Source organism: Brassica napus, chromosome A2 (assembly GCF_020379485.1).
Source record: "Brassica napus cultivar Da-Ae chromosome A2, Da-Ae, whole genome shotgun sequence".
Classification (NCBI taxonomy): Eukaryota; Viridiplantae; Streptophyta; class Magnoliopsida; order Brassicales; family Brassicaceae; genus Brassica; species Brassica napus.
The window spans coordinates 5,936,073-5,951,694 of NC_063435.1; the positions used below are offsets into that span (position 1 = coordinate 5,936,073).

Sequence of the window (15,622 nt, forward strand, 5' to 3'; positions counted from 1 at the left end):
AACAATTAAGGTTATTTGGTCTTTAGCCACCTATACTAACATATGTCCATGATGTAGAGTTAGATTAGTAATTAACAAGAAAAGTACAGTTATTCTGAGTAATTTTCTTACTTAAGTTATCTGCTGTTTCATTTTGTTTTCAATTTCGTACTTAACATCAAACATTCAGCCTTTGAGATTTGTCTAAAAGCCAAGATGCCAAACTAAACCATAAATCTATTAGTTCTTTTATTTGATTTTAACAATAACTAAAGACAAATATAATCTAAACAGACTTGACACTCACTCTCAGACAACATGGAAAACCTAAACTACCACACTTTATTGAAGTTCAGAATCTTTTTCTTTCATAAAAAAAAACAAAATAGGTTTCAGTAATCGTACAAACTCCATGTTTAATGAAGAAACTCCAAATCACCCTGAGATCGCTAAAGATAGAACACACAAAACACTCCTCCACCATTCCGCTAAAACTCTAACTTCATTTGTGTACCTTTTCATTTCCAAAACAAACAGAGAGAAAGAATAATCAATAACAATATTAATGTTCCGACAATATCTCTAGAAGATGGTTGATGTTAGTTTTTATCTTTACCTGGATGATGTAAAGAGTGCGAACTTTTCCAGGACCTAACAAGCATTACTCATCTGTAATAGAAACACAGGGTAATGAGTACCAAGAAATTATTTTTTGATCTTTTGATCATAGAACCACCATGTTTACTTTCATTTACTGGAATAATCCTTTTCCACAAAATACATTTCAAGACTTGAAGATACACAAAGGAAAAACTGAATAAACCAAGCAGAGAAAATATTGCAAAGCATCATAACGTATAATGAAGATAGCAAATGGATTCTTTAGCCTTTTTTACCTTATCATATTTGTACATACAAATTCACTAGGTAGCTTCCAAAGCGAAATATTCAAGGACTAACACCAATGATCGTCTTGCTAAAGTATCAATCTACGGAACTCACTAACTCAGTATCTTTATTTGACAATTTTATCTGAAGCAAATGCTACATCTTCATTTCTCTTCATGTAAACCCAGCCGTATTCAATCTACAAGTCCCCATGCCTTTCTAGAAACATCCCACTACTGTAACGTTTCCTAGTCTGGATCATAGCAAACAAAAAAAAGAACAAAAGTTTCTACATTGAAGCTTCCTTTCAGATTAATGCCTCAAACTAAACTAACAGAGGACGAAACAAAAGAATAATTCACAAGTCACAACACTCGGTACTGAGCCTAATCTAACATGTCAATCGTAACCATCCACAAAAACAAAACACAAAAGCAGCTCATCAATCAATAAAGCACAAACCTTTGATATGGTGTTCACGATGAGCACCAGCAACATCATCATCATCATCATCCACACCGGTCTTAACAGTAACAACAGGCCCAGGCCCATCACGATCATCAGGGTACCTCACGACAACAACAGGACAAACACAGTGGTGAAGACAGTAATCACTAACAGACCCAAGCTTCCCATCACTCCCTTTCTTCTCAGCACCAAACCCTCTGCTCCCCATGATCACCGCGCTCAAACCAAGCCTCTCGATCTCAAGGCACAGCCTCTCCCTCATGTCGTGATCCTTCACTATATGGATCTTGTAAGGGAACCCGCTCTCCTTCAACGGCCTCGCCAGATCCGCCACCTTGGACGCGGTGAAGGCGTCGAAGTCCTCCTGGCTAGGCTGATCCGACGGATTCTCCTGGGTTTTGAGGGGGAGCGGGCCCCAGTCGGCGCCGAAGAGGACGGAGGTGGGGGAGACGTGGAGGAGGACGACGGCGTCTCCGGGGCGGATGTAGTGATCCACGGCCCAGCGGACGGCGTAGGCGCTTTCTTCCGAGAGGTCGATGGCGACTCCGATTTTGCGGCGGGCTCCGGCGGTGGGAGTCGGGGTGGCGGCGGAGGAGGGGGTGGAGGAGGAGTGGTGGTGGTGAGGGGAAGGAGGGTGGTGGATCTTGATGGTGGGGAGCTGAGGGTGATCTGGATCTGGGTTCATGGCTTCGAATGAGGATGGTGTCTTTGATCGCTGGGAAGTGATTAACAGAAAGAGTAAGAGAGAGTTTTTTGAATTAGAGAGAAGAAGAAGAGAAGAAGCGTGTTTTCTCGATTTGTATTTTATTATTTCTTTCTCGAACTTTCTTCTTTTCTAACATTAGTTAATTTGGTTCGGTTTCAGCTTTTGGTTTGTGTTCGATTATAAGTTCGGTTCAGTTTGATTTTAGAAAACTTTACAAAAATGGTTGTCAATCCAGTTCAGTAGTTTGTTAATTCGATATTTTTTTTTAAATAATCAAATTTGGAATGAACTAACCAAAATTGCAAACCGATTTTAACCAAAATTGTTTAAATGTTACCCAAGTTAAAGTCTAACCGAAACTAAAAATTTTAGTTTAATCAACAGAATTTTAAGAAACTGAACCAAAATTCTTTTTGAGTTCTAGTTGATAAGAATTTATGAGAATTGAACTAAACCGAGAAATAACTATCCAATTGAACCGAACCGAACCGCATGCCTAAATTAATATACTGAAAGCATAAGGAATACATGAATCAAAGTTATATAACTGGTGTTTGACAAAAAAAAAGAAGAAGTTATAACTGGTTGCTTTGCTAGTTGCATTGACTTCATCAGTTATATTCTTGCATTGTATTAGTTTTCTCTTTTGGAGTCGAAGAAATCTCCATTTGTGGTTAAAGATTGTGTAGTTTCGAAACCAGCTCTTCCTTGTTTGGAAAAATTGAGGATATTGGAAGATAAGTCTGAGATGTTTAGTACTTCATATTATTATTAGGTGTATGAAGCTGAGATGTTTTCAAACAGTGTAATGTGTTTAGTTGTTAGATGCTTAATTTAAAACATTTATATTTAGACTTTTAAAGCTTTTAGTATACTGGAATTGATATTGATAAATCACAAGCATGTGGTTTCAATGTTTTTGTAAAGCCAGAACTATTACTTGACTTAGCAAAACCCAAGATTTGTGTTGATCATAAGGATGTAGAGAAACTTGTTTGGTGGAAGAAGCCTCTCTTTTGATTCTTGAAGATGGAGAGAATATGACAAGAGCTTAATACAAAAGGTCTTCATTGTTTGGATTTTTTTAGTTTTTGAGTTTTTATTGGGCCTTGATTGGGCCTAAACAGATTAAAAAGGAAGAATGAAGCCTAAACTGATCTTGAACTTTACAGAAATGCCCTCATCTCTTTGATCAAACAATGAACAGAAAAGAAAGGGGGAGGGGAGTAGCTTTCTCAAATCTGATTCACCTTCTTCCCCTCTGTATCTTTCTGATCTCCCTCCTCTTTCATGTTCTCAAGTTAAGATCGATCTCGGATCTTATCAAAAGATTCCGTCGTCGGCAATTTCCACAGCTCAGATGGCGAACTATCTGGCTCAGTTCCAGACGATTAAGAACTCCTGCGATCGCATCGTCGCCGCCGGTAAAACTCTCCATTCTCTTTTCTTCCTGTGTAGTTTCACCGCCTTATGCCTCTTCATCGATTAGGATCTGTATCGTTTGCCACATTTTGCGATCTTATTTTGTAATCGTAAATCAAAGTTTCCCAATGTAGTTTAAGTCCGATATAGAGCTGAATTTCACAATGTGATCTTGTTGGTTGCTACCATTCTTCGTATTTTGAAGTTCAAATGTTAAAAAAAATGTTATATTGTTGGGAAGCTTTTCATCTCATATTTGATTACATTTTTGAGCTTTTAGAACGTACTGAATCATCCCTGTAACGTTTTTTTATTAAGCTAAGGCTTGACCAGTGATGGATTATTATGCTTTTGTTTCTGATATAATTCTACTTTCTCATTAATATTAAGAAGTTTTCTCCTTTTTTGTTTCCTTTACTTGTGGATCTGACTTACCTCTTCTCGTTCATTACAGTCGAAGATGTGTCTGATCTATGGCCCACAGTTAAAGAATTGTTTGAACAACATCAGCCATTGAAGAGAGCAGTCTTGACTAACAAGACTCGAAATCCCGTTCTCGTTGAGAACTTGCCGGTTGAGTTCATATTAACTACGGACGCCAGGCTTCGCAGTCGCTTCCCGCATGAGCAGTATCTGTACTGGTTCCGAGAACCATATGCAACTATTGTTCTTGTCACCTGTGAGGTACTTGTCTTGTTCTTATCATGCTTTCTTTTCTCTATCTCATTCTTTGGCAGTGGAGAGACTGTACACTTGCAAAACTAAAATATGAAACAAATATCACTTATTTGGTTACGTTTTATATCTTTGGCCTTGCAGGATCTTGATGAGTTTAAGAACATTCTTAAACCGCGTCTGAAATTAATTGTTCAGAACGATGAGAAGGAGTGGTTTATTGTATTTGTATCTAAGGCTCACCCGAGTAATGATCAAGCAACTAAGAATGCCAAGAAAGTATATGCCAAGCTTGAAGTTGATTTCAGTTCCAAAAAGAGAGAAAGGTTAGTATTGCAGTTTTGGACTGTGTTTTTTTTTTTTTGTGCTTTTGGCCTATAACCAAAGTAAAACCATGCCAATCAAAGAGGCTTGATTGCTCGTACTGATTTATAACTCCTACCAAAAATAGATTCTTAAGCTAAACTCATATTTCTTGCTAGATGCCCATTTAGCAGTAATCACTCATTGGAATACTCTAGATTAGTTACTTAAGATAATGCAGAAGGGGTAGACGCTACTGCACATTTTCATTTACATGATCGATTGACTCAAATCTATGTGTGCCATTCTTTTAAGGTGCTGTAAGCTGGATATACATGGCCCCGACGCAAACTTTTGGGAGGATCTAGAATTAAAGATTACCGAGTGCATCAGGAATACCTTGGAGAGGCGCGTTCAGTTCTACGAGGATGAGATTCGCAAACTCACCGAGCAGCGGTTTATGCCAATATGGAACTTTTGTAACTTTTTCATCCTGAAGGTTATCTCTCTTCTCTATTTCTGAAAGGAAAGCAAACTGTGGCTGCTATGCAGATGAATATAATGTTTCAAAATTTTGTTTCGTCCTGTTTATAATTTGATTTAGTACTGTTTTGGTAAAAGTCTCTGATGGAAAATTTTGAGTCCCTTTTGTTAAACTTTTTTCGTAGAAATATGAGAACAGTCCTCATCTATTAAATTTAAACATACCACCGTTGATCCTTGCAGTCTCATTTTCTTAAAGGTCTTTACGTTCAATTCTGTCTCAGGAAAGTTTGGCTTTCATATTTGAGATTGCTCATCTTCATGAAGATGCATTACGTGAATATGATGAACTAGAGCTCTGCTATTTGGAAACAGGTTCTTTTCCTACCCCTGTGTCCCTCTCTAGCATATCCGTGGCATTAACAATCCACGGTTATTCTGCATATGTTAATTTATAGTGGGAAGATAGATTATATGTAATATAATGTTCTTAGGTTTAGAAAAACCTGACATCTCTCTTTATCTTTATATATAACAAACTAGTTTATTTTTTTCCAAGTTTTTACTGAAAATAATCTATTATGCATTAACTACGATGCAGTTAATATGCCTGGGAAACAGAGGGAATTTGGAGGATTCGACAGTGAGGATGACCAAGCTGCGCTGCTGAAACCAGGAAGCAAACCACTGACACAGATGGTTCATGATGATTCTTTTAGAGAGTTCGATTTCAGACAGTATCTCTTTGCCTGTCAATCTCGGGTTAGTGTACACAAGAGCATCATATGGATACAGTGCCTTTTTCGCTTTCACAATTGTAGCATCAACTTTTTCATTAGCTTACATACATGTGTTTTTTCGCAGCTGTTGTTCAAGTTGAACCGTCCTTTTGAAGTTTCATCCAGGGGATATTCTTTTGTTATCAGTTTTGCAAAGGCCTTGACCTTCCATGAGGTAGTTTACACTGTTACTAAACAAATCCTTACTATCATACCTCTGATTTGTTGATTTTTCGTCCTTATTTTTCGTCTTCTTTCGATATTTATGTAGAGTGTACTTCCTTTCTGTTTGCGGGAAGTTTGGGTATTAACTGCATGTTTAGCGCTGCTCGATGCAACTGCTTCTCATCACCATGATGGCGTTGTTGCACCTGATATTGAGAAGGAGTTCTACCGTCTTCAGGGTGATCTTTATTCACTGTCACGGCTTAAGGTAGAAATCTTTTTGCTTTCAGAATTGGGAGAATGCACACAACCCCTGTTTCTCTCAATCTGAATGGAGTTCCCCGTTAATATATATATATATATATATGTTTTGAGGTGATATTGTATTTGCCTATGTAAAAGTTTGTTTTATGTGAACATACTTGTTAATTCATGTCCAGACGCTTAAAACTTGATTTTGTTAGTTGAATATGAATTTAATAAGCCAATCATTCTCAAGTATTACCCATTAAAATGCTTTTCTGTTCATGGCAGTTCATGAGACTTGGATATCTGATAGGATATGGAACAGACATAGAAAAAAGTCCACTGAACAGGTACCGGTCTATATATTTATTATAGCATATGCATTTGCTTGTTAATTAAAAGTATTCATTCTGTTCATTTAAACAAAACAAGGCAAGTCTTTGTTGGCTTAACCAATGTAGTAACTTCTACGCATTTTTTGAGCAGTGCTTGTCTCAGTATGCTGCCTTGGCCAAAACCAGCGGTCTGGCCATCTCTTCCACCAGATGCTTCCTCTGAGGTGCTTGAAAAAGAAAAGGTATAATCTGCATGTTCTGCTTCGTGAATGTGTTAACTTATAGCACTTTTTCTTAAGCCAACCATGCTTTAGACAGGCTAAGAGTTAATTGTGCTTGCATAGCCTCTTGTCGACACAAACATAATTATGTTTACCAGTGTAGTGTTGTGAATGTATATGCAATCTAGGTCTTCGTAACTATATATACCATCTTGTTTTTTTTTGAATACTTATCTCCTAGTTTACAGACTCTTCTACAAGCAACTTCAAGGACCAAGCACTTTGGTATCCAACGGAAACCTTTGCCCCTTGAACCATCTGTCCTTCTACGTGTGGCTAACAGAAGAAGGGCTTCTCTTTCTACTGGAAATATTTCTGAAATATTTGATGGCCGCCCAGGTTTTACCGAAGGGTAATGAAAATTATAAATAAAATTTTCCGTTTAGCCCTTAATGTTTTAAAGTTTGTTAGCACTTGTATCTCAAATATTTTTGAATTTCCAGCAAGAATTGCAAATCATCACCTTTGTTTGTTCTTTGAGGAACTAAAATGATATGTTTATATATTCCGACAGATCAGGTTTAGAAGCGTCTCCGAGAACCCCTTCATCACTTAAAGTACAAGCAGCTCCCATGTCGAGAACAAATTCCTCACCTGGAAATTTTGAGAGTCCGCTTGATAGGCCTATGAGGCTTGCTGAAATTTTTGTTGCAGCTGAACACGCTCTGCGGCTTACCATTTCGGATCACGATTTGTTGAAGACATTGTCATCTGTTCAGGATTTCGAGGTAGTAAACGAGGAAGTTTGATTGTGCAAAGGCCATTTACATACGGATACTCTTCTGATTTTGAATCTTATATTTCTTCTAGCTTTTCATGTGTAAATTTTGTTGTGGCAGCATAAATATCTTAATCTAACCAAAGGTGCTGCCGAAAACTATCACCGTTCTTGGTGGAAGAGACATGGAGTCGTTCTTGATGGTGAAATTGCAGCGGTCTGCTTCAAGCACGGGAAATATGATTTGGCTGCAAACTCTTATGAAAAAGTTTGCGCCCTTTATGCGGGTGAAAGATGGCAAGATTTGCTAGCAGAAGTCTTGCCCAATTTAGCTGAGTGTCAAAAGATTCTTAATGATCAAGCTGGGTACATGTCATCTTGTGTTAGGCTACTTTCGTTGGATAAGAGCTTATTCTCGTCCAAGGAGCGGCAAGCGTTTCAGTCCGAGGTTGTCAATATTGCACACAGTGAAATGAAGAACCCAGTTCCCTTAGATGTGTCATCATTGATAACATTTTCTGGAAATACTGGTCCTCCGCTTCAGTTGAGTGATGGAGACCCTGGGAATCTATCTGTCACTGTGTGGAGTGGCTTTCCTGATGATATCACCCTTGATTCGCTTAGTCTTACCTTGGTAGCGACCAACAACACTGACGAAGGCGGCCAGGTTTGGCTCCATTAGACATTGTTCTCGTCCTATTCTTCTATCAAATTTCACGTTCTTAAGAAATATGTATATGAATTGGGTTTCAGGCTTTGAAGAGTTCAGCTGCAACTGTACTAAAGCCGGGAAGGAATACTATCACATTTGATTTGCCTCCACAAAAACCGGGTTCCTATGTTTTGGGAGTCGTTACTGGCCAGATTGGCCGCTTGAGATTCAGGTCTCACAGCTTTTCAAAGGGTGGTCCTGGAGAAACTGATGATTTTATGAGTTATGAAAAGCCAACCAGACCTATCCTGAAGGTACACGATCTCCGAAGAAATTTATTACAGCTTGTGGAACAGTAGAAAATCCTTAATTACATGCGTGAGTAGTGATACTCTTATGTAACATTTGTTTCCTTGATTGATACGATAAACATCTTGTTCTTTAGGTGGCCAAACCAAGAGCTCTGGTTGATCTTTCTGCAGCTGTATCTTCTGCGCTACTTATAAATGAAGCCCAGTGGATTGGTGTCATTGTACGTCCTATTAATTACTCACTGAAAGGCGCCATCTTGCACATTGATACTGGTCCAGGGCTAAAGATTGAAGACTCATACGGCATTGAGATGGAGAGTTACATGGAAACAGATTGTGATGCTGGTGCAACAAAAGCTGAAGTTTCTGTAGAAGATAGCCATGTCTCTCCAAAACGTGATTCAGAGGTACTTAATCTCTGCGAAGGTAAAATAGTTTTCTCAGAATGGGCGAGCAATGTGAGTTCTATTCTGTGGGTCCCTGTTCGTGCATTGAGTGAGAAGCTTGCTAGAGGTTCATCTTCAGGTTTGCAGCAATAAATCATTTTCTGATTATTACAATGTCTCTCGTCACATCCACTGGCCACTGATCGATTTTCTTTTGCGTTAACAGTCACTCCACTGAAACAAGATATTTTAGAGGGAATGAGAACTGTGGCTCTGAAACTTGAATTTGGTGTGCATCATAACCAGATATTTGAGAGGTATTGTATTTATTTCCTGTTATGGTAAATCTTGATCATCTTTGTTCCACATCAGAGGTTTTGTTATGTGGGCAGAACGATAGCTGCACATTTTACCGACCCTTTTGACGTGACTACAAGGGTGGCAAACAAATGCAATGATGGCACATTGGTCTTGCAGGTAGCCAACTTTTTATTCTTAACCTCTCAGTCCCCTCACTCTTATTCATGTCCACCCAAGATTATTAATCAAATAATTCTTGTTTACAGGTTATGCTACACTCCCTTGTCAAGGCCAACTTGATAGTTCTTGATGCTTGGCTTGATCTTCAAGATGGATTTGTTCATGGAAAAAGTGATGGAAGACCAACTTCCACGTTCTTTCCGCTTGTTGTGTCTCCGGGGTCTAGGGCAGCAGTTGTGTTCAGTATATCCATAGAGAAGACAATGCCATCAGGTAAACACACTTAAACTGATAAGGCCATCTGCGATTAGGAAAACTGTTTCTGATGTCAGAACACTGCGTACAATAATGATAACTTAACATATAATACATAGGGAGATCCACTTGTTGAACGGGTCAAAACTCTTGACCTCTGACTTGTACTTTTCATCCATAACTCACTGATGCAGTGGGTATTGGCATATACAAAATGACAATTGCATACTAAAACAGAGACAATTTTCTTTTACAAAAAATGTTGTGGATAACTGCGAACTAACTAATTGTTTGCACAACATAAGGGAAAGATTTGCAGCTACCAGAGAGCATTCTGAATATCAAATATGAAATCCATGGTGATAGAGCTGCTGGAGCACACAACCCAGTGGATGCTGCAGATCACTCTGTAGCTGATGCTGAAAGGAGAGATTTGGTGTTCAAGAGTGCTATAGTTTTGCAGCGCCCAGTGCTTGATCCTTGCCTGACAGTTGGATTTCTTCCACTTCCTTCTGATGGTCTTAGGGTCGGGAAACTTATTACCATGCAGTGGAGAGTCGAAAGGCTGAAAGAGCTCAAGGGAAGTGAATCCGTAGAAAAGCAACATGTAAGTCATGTCCAGATCGAACTTTATATTATATATTACTTTTCCTTCCGAGTGTCATTTGCTATAATCATCGATCCACGATCAGTTCATCATTACCAGGGTTTCCCTTTTTGAATTTGTGATTGTTTTGTTTCCACAAGGATGAGGTGTTATACGAAGTCAATGCAAATTCGGAGAACTGGATGATTGCGGGTAGGAAGAGGGGTTATGTCTCTCTCTCAGAGGAGCAAGGTAAAGTAAATCTTTCCTTCTTCGTTCTTATTTTGTATCAAGAAAGACTTTGCATACTAATGATGATAAGTTTTGTTGGGTGGTTAAAATATTACAGGTTCAAGAGTGGTAATATCGATACTATGTGTTCCATTAGTTGCGGGTTATGTCCGTCCTCCTCAGCTCGGTTTGCCAAACGTGGAAGAAGCAAATGTAAGCAGCAATCCACCAGGTCCTCACTTAGTGTGCGTCTTGCCTCCACTTCTCAGTTCTTCCTATTGCGTCCCTGTCAAGTAGTAAAGGTAGTTCACTTAAACATTTTCCACTCCCGACTCAAATTTCATTAAGAGTATTTGCTGCGAGAACAGTCAATAAGTATTTTATTGTATGTTTCTTTTTTGTTGGTTTGCGACAGAAATATCAAAGAATTGAGTTCATTGGTCGTCAATGGAGTTTGAATTACGCAAACAACACCTTTGTTTGATACCATTACACACCAAATGAATGTCACAATCAAATTCTTTATCTGTTTATTTCAAAAGGGAAACTTTTAATACGTTTGGTAGAGAGAACTCAACTCTCGAGAGAATCTGGATAGGAAAAAAATATTATTCCCGCAGAACCAAACTAAGGTACCACTGCTATATTTAAGAGTGAACGAAGTGAAAGACCGTTACGGGGAGAAAATTAGTGAAATAGCAATGTAAAGATTATAGTGAAAGATGTGACAATTTATCTTAGGAGGTTTTTCTACATCTACCTTTTATGTTGTATTGTCTTGTGTTTGTGGAGTTTGGTTAAACTTTTATTCTATTTGTAGCCCAAATGTTTGAGAATTAATGTAAGTTGTGTCCCAAAAAAAGGTTAAAGATCATTAGATCCAATTAATGTGCGGCGAATAACAAAGAACAACATACACGCTAGGCTTCGATTTTCTTTTTATCAGAACACTCATGCAGTTCATTCACTTTTTCAACATATGTTAATATTTTCAAATTGGTCAATTTTTAACATAATGTTTATTGTATCATCATAACACCAAATTTGTAATGGTTAGTTGCTGACTTTTAGTTTTTGATGAGTATAGAATAAAAACATCCAACTCATTTCAACCAGATAAAATAAAAATTGAACATACTTAATACTAACATGGCTCGTTTCAACTTCTTCAAAAAAACATGGCTCATTTCAACCACTTTTACTGGGTAAAAATTAGAAGAAGAAAGAAGAGAGTAGGCTAGACAAAAGAGGAGACAGTGAAAAGAAGATGCCTCCACCAGCAGAATGTTAGCTCTCAGATAGCTTCATCATTTTCTTGGATCGAATGGCTTTACTGATTACACGTTTAGGTAGCAAGCATTTCACAGGTTACTATTAGATTTTTTTTAAAGGTTAGGCAATATAAATTGTATTACAAAAATCGGAAAATATCAAAAAGTTTAATTATAGCTGAATGGTAATCAATAAGTCGATAGTGACACACTGATGCTGACACTATGTACTAACTAAGTAACTATCACTTCATTTTCAAGCAAACTAAAGTCTTCCACATAATCAACTCCCTAGATTTGGCATGCTCATTGCTCGTAGCATTAACTTCCAACCTAATTTTCTAAGCTGGCTCACATCATATTAAATCGTGTTTGATACATGGCATATATTCGAGAGAGAGTAAACCAATACCAATTATCCTTCAATAGATTATAGGTCTAGTCTTGTCGTGCTATCGTAAAGTAAAATATAACAGAATATATATTTAAATTACAAAAATTGTTATCGTGTTATTATTCAACTGTATAGAAATTCATCTGTTTTATGGGTCTGAAAATGTCTACTTGTTTATTATTCTGAATAAGATCATGGTTGTGTTGTTTTTGTCATAAAAATATTCGTTTCTTTATTTTTAATAAAATTCATTAATTCTCCTGTGTTTCATTTGTCGAATTCTATAGTCGATTTCAAATCAGTTTTAGTGAAATAAAATGTTAAAATACTCTAAAATTGTTAGTTTTTTTTTTTGTCAAGAATTTCATTCAAAAACAAGTCAAATGACTTGAAATCACATCAAGTTTGAAACATAAAGATGCAAATAAGACATCAGTAGATGCCACAAGGCCAAAGCCTTAAACAAAAATAACCAAAAGGAGCGTTAAACCAAATGTAAACAACTCCAAAGACCACTAGTTTCGCGGCCATCAGGCAGATTCATGACGATCAGCATTATGGCATTGCTTGGTTTCTGATAACAGGAGATAACCAAGAAGGGCCTCCACTAGCAATGTAAGATTGGTAACGTAGACCTGCAGTGACACTAGCGGCAATCTCAAACGCTACTGAGTTAACTCCCTCTGGTACTAACAGCACTTGACAATAATCGAATTGGTGCAAGGAGCGTAGCGTACTCGATAGCAGTATTGGTACATTCGGGTACAATCGAGGGTTGTTGATGGCATCCAAAACAAGCGGAGAAGAGATTTCAAAGATTACCTTTTTGAAATGTAAGTTGTGCATGTCCGTGCATGCCCGTAGAAGAGTGCACAACCCTGCTTCAAAGGAAGAACTCATAGGCGATAAAGCACTCCTACTATGCACCAGTGGAATGCCGGTATGGCTTCGAGCAATCCAAGCTGCTCCACCCTTTAACAGGGGATCTACCCAAGATGATGCTACATTACACTTAGTAATTCCAGGAGGAGGTTTTTGCCATTTACTTCTTGCCTCAAGATTAGTCAGTTGAGATGAAGGACCGTCTCCACTGATAAGTGACATATTTAGCCACATAGTAGCTTCGTCGGACGCTTTGGAGAAGATCAGTTCAGCATCCTTCGTCCATTGTTCGAAGCAAAACGAGTTACGGGCTTTCCATATGTGCCACAGGATCCAAGGAAAGGCTAGTCGAGCTTCATTCTCTTTTGGTAACTTCCTGCTCACCGACATCAGATGATAGAAATTGAGCCACACCGAGTTGACAGAAAAACCACCAGATGGCATAGGAAAACCAGATCTTGTCCATACTTTCTTCGCAACCTCACAGTGGAAGAGGACATGGCATATTGTCTCCTCTGCCAAACCGCATCTAGAACAAGTCGTATCTAACAAAATCCCCCGCGACTGCAGTCTACTTTTGACCGCTAACGCTCCCGACAGTGCTCTCCACATAAAATGTTTGATCTTAGGTGATGTATTGGTCTGCCAAAGATCTTTCCAAAGTCTTTTTTCTATTGGAGGAAGACCTGGAGAGGGAGGAAGCTGCATTTCCTGCACAGTCTCAGCTAACTTGTAGCCACTTTTTGAATTGTAGATTCCATTCCTTGAGAAACCCCACATCTTCTGGTCTTGACGAGCTAAATCCATAGGAGTCTGCAATACACGCTCAACATCCTCCTCAGCTATTAGTTCTCGAATTCTTGGCACACTCCAACTTCCTACTCTCGGATCAATCAAATCACTCACCGTCAGTGTGAGGTCAACAATCGCATCCTGTCTATACATAGGGGGACGAGCTCTGCCATCTACCAGCCAATTATCAGACCATAGCCTAGTAGTCTCCCCAGAGCCAATCTTGTGATATAACCCTTGTGAGAGAAGCTCCCTACCATGAATGATGCTGCGCCAAGCAAAGGATGGTCTAGTTCCTATGCTGCACTCCAGGAAGTCAGTTCTTGCGAAGTACCTGTGCTTCAGAATCCGAGCCACCAGTGACTCTGGATTAGACCAAATTCTCCAAGCTTGCTTTGCAAGTAAGGCTTGATTAAACTTCTCAATATCCTTGAATCCAAGACCACCAAGCTCTTTCTCCTTACATAGCTTTTGCCATGCCACCCAAGAAATTTTCTTTTTATTATTCCCAGAACTCCACCAAAATTCCACCATAGCACTAGTCAGCTTAGCACACACATCCTTTGGCAACCTAAAGCACGACATTGCATAAATAGGTAGCGCCAACGCCACAGATTTCAAGAGAATTTCCTTACCACCTTGTGATAAAGATTTCGAGAACCAACCCCTTAGTCTCCCCTGTAGCTTTTCCTTAAGGAAGTTCAGCATCTTGACTTTAGAGCCACTAAAGCACTCAGGTAAACCTAAGTAAGACCCTTCTCCACCTTCTTGGTCTATACCTAAGATACCTTTAATCTCTTCCTTCGCATCAGGAGGAACCTTAGAGCCAAAGATTATCGACGACTTTTGCAAGTTAATCATCTGACCTGATGCCTCTCCATACTCTTTAAGACATGTCAGCACTTCTGTTGCTTCCAAGATGTTGGCTTTGCATAGAAGAAGGCTGTCATCTGCAAACAACAGATGATGGACTGCCGGGGCTGAAGCTGAGAGCTTAATGCCATGAAGTCTTCCCGCTTCCTCAGATGCACTGAGACAAGACACCAAGGCTTCAGCGCATAAGATAAATAGAAATGGGGAGAGCGGATCACCCTGGCGCAAACCTCTCTCAGGTTTGATAAATCCATGTGAATTCCCATTCAGCAAAACAGAGAAAGAGACTGTTGTGACACAAGCCATTATCCATCTAACCCACGTTCTCTCAAAGCCCATCTTCTCAAGAAGCACCTCCAAGAAGTTCCACTCCACACGATCATATGCCTTGGACATATCAGTTTTTATCGCCATGCATTCTTCAGCCACCTTCTGATTAGTTCTCAACCCATGCACCATCTCGTGTGCGATGATAATATTGTCTGAAATGAGTCTCCCAGACACAAAGGCTCCCTGAGTTTCAGAGATGATGCTCGGCAAAATTGCCTTCAGCCGTTTGCTCAATATTTTCGAGATGATCTTACATTGAACTGAGCAGAGACTGATAGGTCGAAGATCCTGCATTCTTGTCGGCTTGGTAATTTTTGGCAAGAGACAGAGCTGGGTATGATTCCATCCATCTGGCATAATAGAATTCTTGAAGAAACCACTGATCTCCTCTGTCAGCTTCGGCCCCACTATATGCCAGAATTTTTGATAGAAAATTCCAGTAAGTCCATCTTCTCCTGGAGCACTACTGCCTTTAATATTGAAGGCTGCCTTTCTGATCTCTTCTGCTGAAACCGGAGCAGACAGCATCACATTCATTGCAGGAGTAACCCGTCCTTGAAACCCAGTGAACAGAGCTTCCAAGTCGAAAGGGTTCGAACTTCTAAACAAGTCCCGAAAATACTCCACAGCTATGTTACCTTTTGAACCCTCCGAGAAATTCTCTTGTCCCAGCTCATCCAGGAGCATCAGTATACGGTTTTGCAGTCGCTTCCCAGCCACGCAATTGTGAA

The 15,622-nt window shown here is 39.1% G+C and overlaps 2 protein-coding genes across 5 annotated transcripts; one reads left to right on the forward strand and one right to left on the reverse strand.

Moving 5' to 3' along the window:
• Nucleotides 1-204: 204 nt before the first annotated feature.
• Nucleotides 205-2,148, reverse strand: LOC111205366 (universal stress protein PHOS32-like). Its single transcript, XM_048751556.1, has 3 exons — nucleotides 1,330-2,148; nucleotides 596-648; nucleotides 205-493 (listed from the first exon to the last, which is right to left on the reverse strand). The coding sequence occupies exons 1-2, from the start codon at nucleotides 2,018-2,020 to the stop codon at nucleotides 641-643; spliced, it is 699 nt and encodes a 232-aa protein (XP_048607513.1). The 5' UTR covers nucleotides 2,021-2,148; the 3' UTR covers nucleotides 205-493; nucleotides 596-640.
• A 1,095-nt stretch (nucleotides 2,149-3,243) lies between these two features.
• Nucleotides 3,244-10,907, forward strand: LOC125583942 (trafficking protein particle complex II-specific subunit 130 homolog). 4 transcript variants are annotated; one of them, XM_048751560.1, is made up of 22 exons: nucleotides 3,244-3,465; nucleotides 3,918-4,147; nucleotides 4,283-4,464; nucleotides 4,757-4,940; nucleotides 5,209-5,299; nucleotides 5,526-5,686; nucleotides 5,789-5,878; nucleotides 5,975-6,136; nucleotides 6,403-6,464; nucleotides 6,601-6,691; nucleotides 6,919-7,082; nucleotides 7,245-7,458; nucleotides 7,570-8,115; nucleotides 8,202-8,414; nucleotides 8,546-8,936; nucleotides 9,024-9,114; nucleotides 9,190-9,274; nucleotides 9,364-9,550; nucleotides 9,835-10,139; nucleotides 10,280-10,370; nucleotides 10,468-10,651; nucleotides 10,765-10,907. In XM_048751560.1, exons 1-21 carry the CDS (start codon nucleotides 3,402-3,404, stop codon nucleotides 10,644-10,646), a joined length of 3,783 nt encoding a protein of 1,260 aa, XP_048607517.1. In that variant the 5' UTR covers nucleotides 3,244-3,401; the 3' UTR covers nucleotides 10,647-10,651; nucleotides 10,765-10,907. The 4 variants fall into 4 exon arrangements, with proteins under 4 accessions (XP_048607517.1, XP_048607519.1, XP_048607516.1 ...); XM_048751562.1 differs by having other exon boundaries at nucleotides 9,838-10,139; XM_048751559.1 differs by having other exon boundaries at nucleotides 10,468-10,907.
• The last annotated feature ends 4,715 nt before the right edge of the window (nucleotides 10,908-15,622 follow it).

Coding starts and splice junctions, on each gene's coding strand:
- LOC111205366 (XM_048751556.1), bottom strand. CDS start 2,020: ATGAACCCAGATCCAGATCACCCTCAGCTCCCCACCATCAAGATCCAC.
- LOC125583942 (XM_048751559.1), top strand. CDS start 3,402: ATGGCGAACTATCTGGCTCAGTTCCAGACGATTAAGAACTCCTGCGAT. Junction 9,115..9,189: donor CATAACCAGATATTTGAGAG/GTATTGTATTTA, acceptor TTATGTGGGCAG/AACGATAGCTGCACATTTTA. Junction 10,140..10,279: donor AATCCGTAGAAAAGCAACAT/GTAAGTCATGTC, acceptor TGTTTCCACAAG/GATGAGGTGTTATACGAAGT.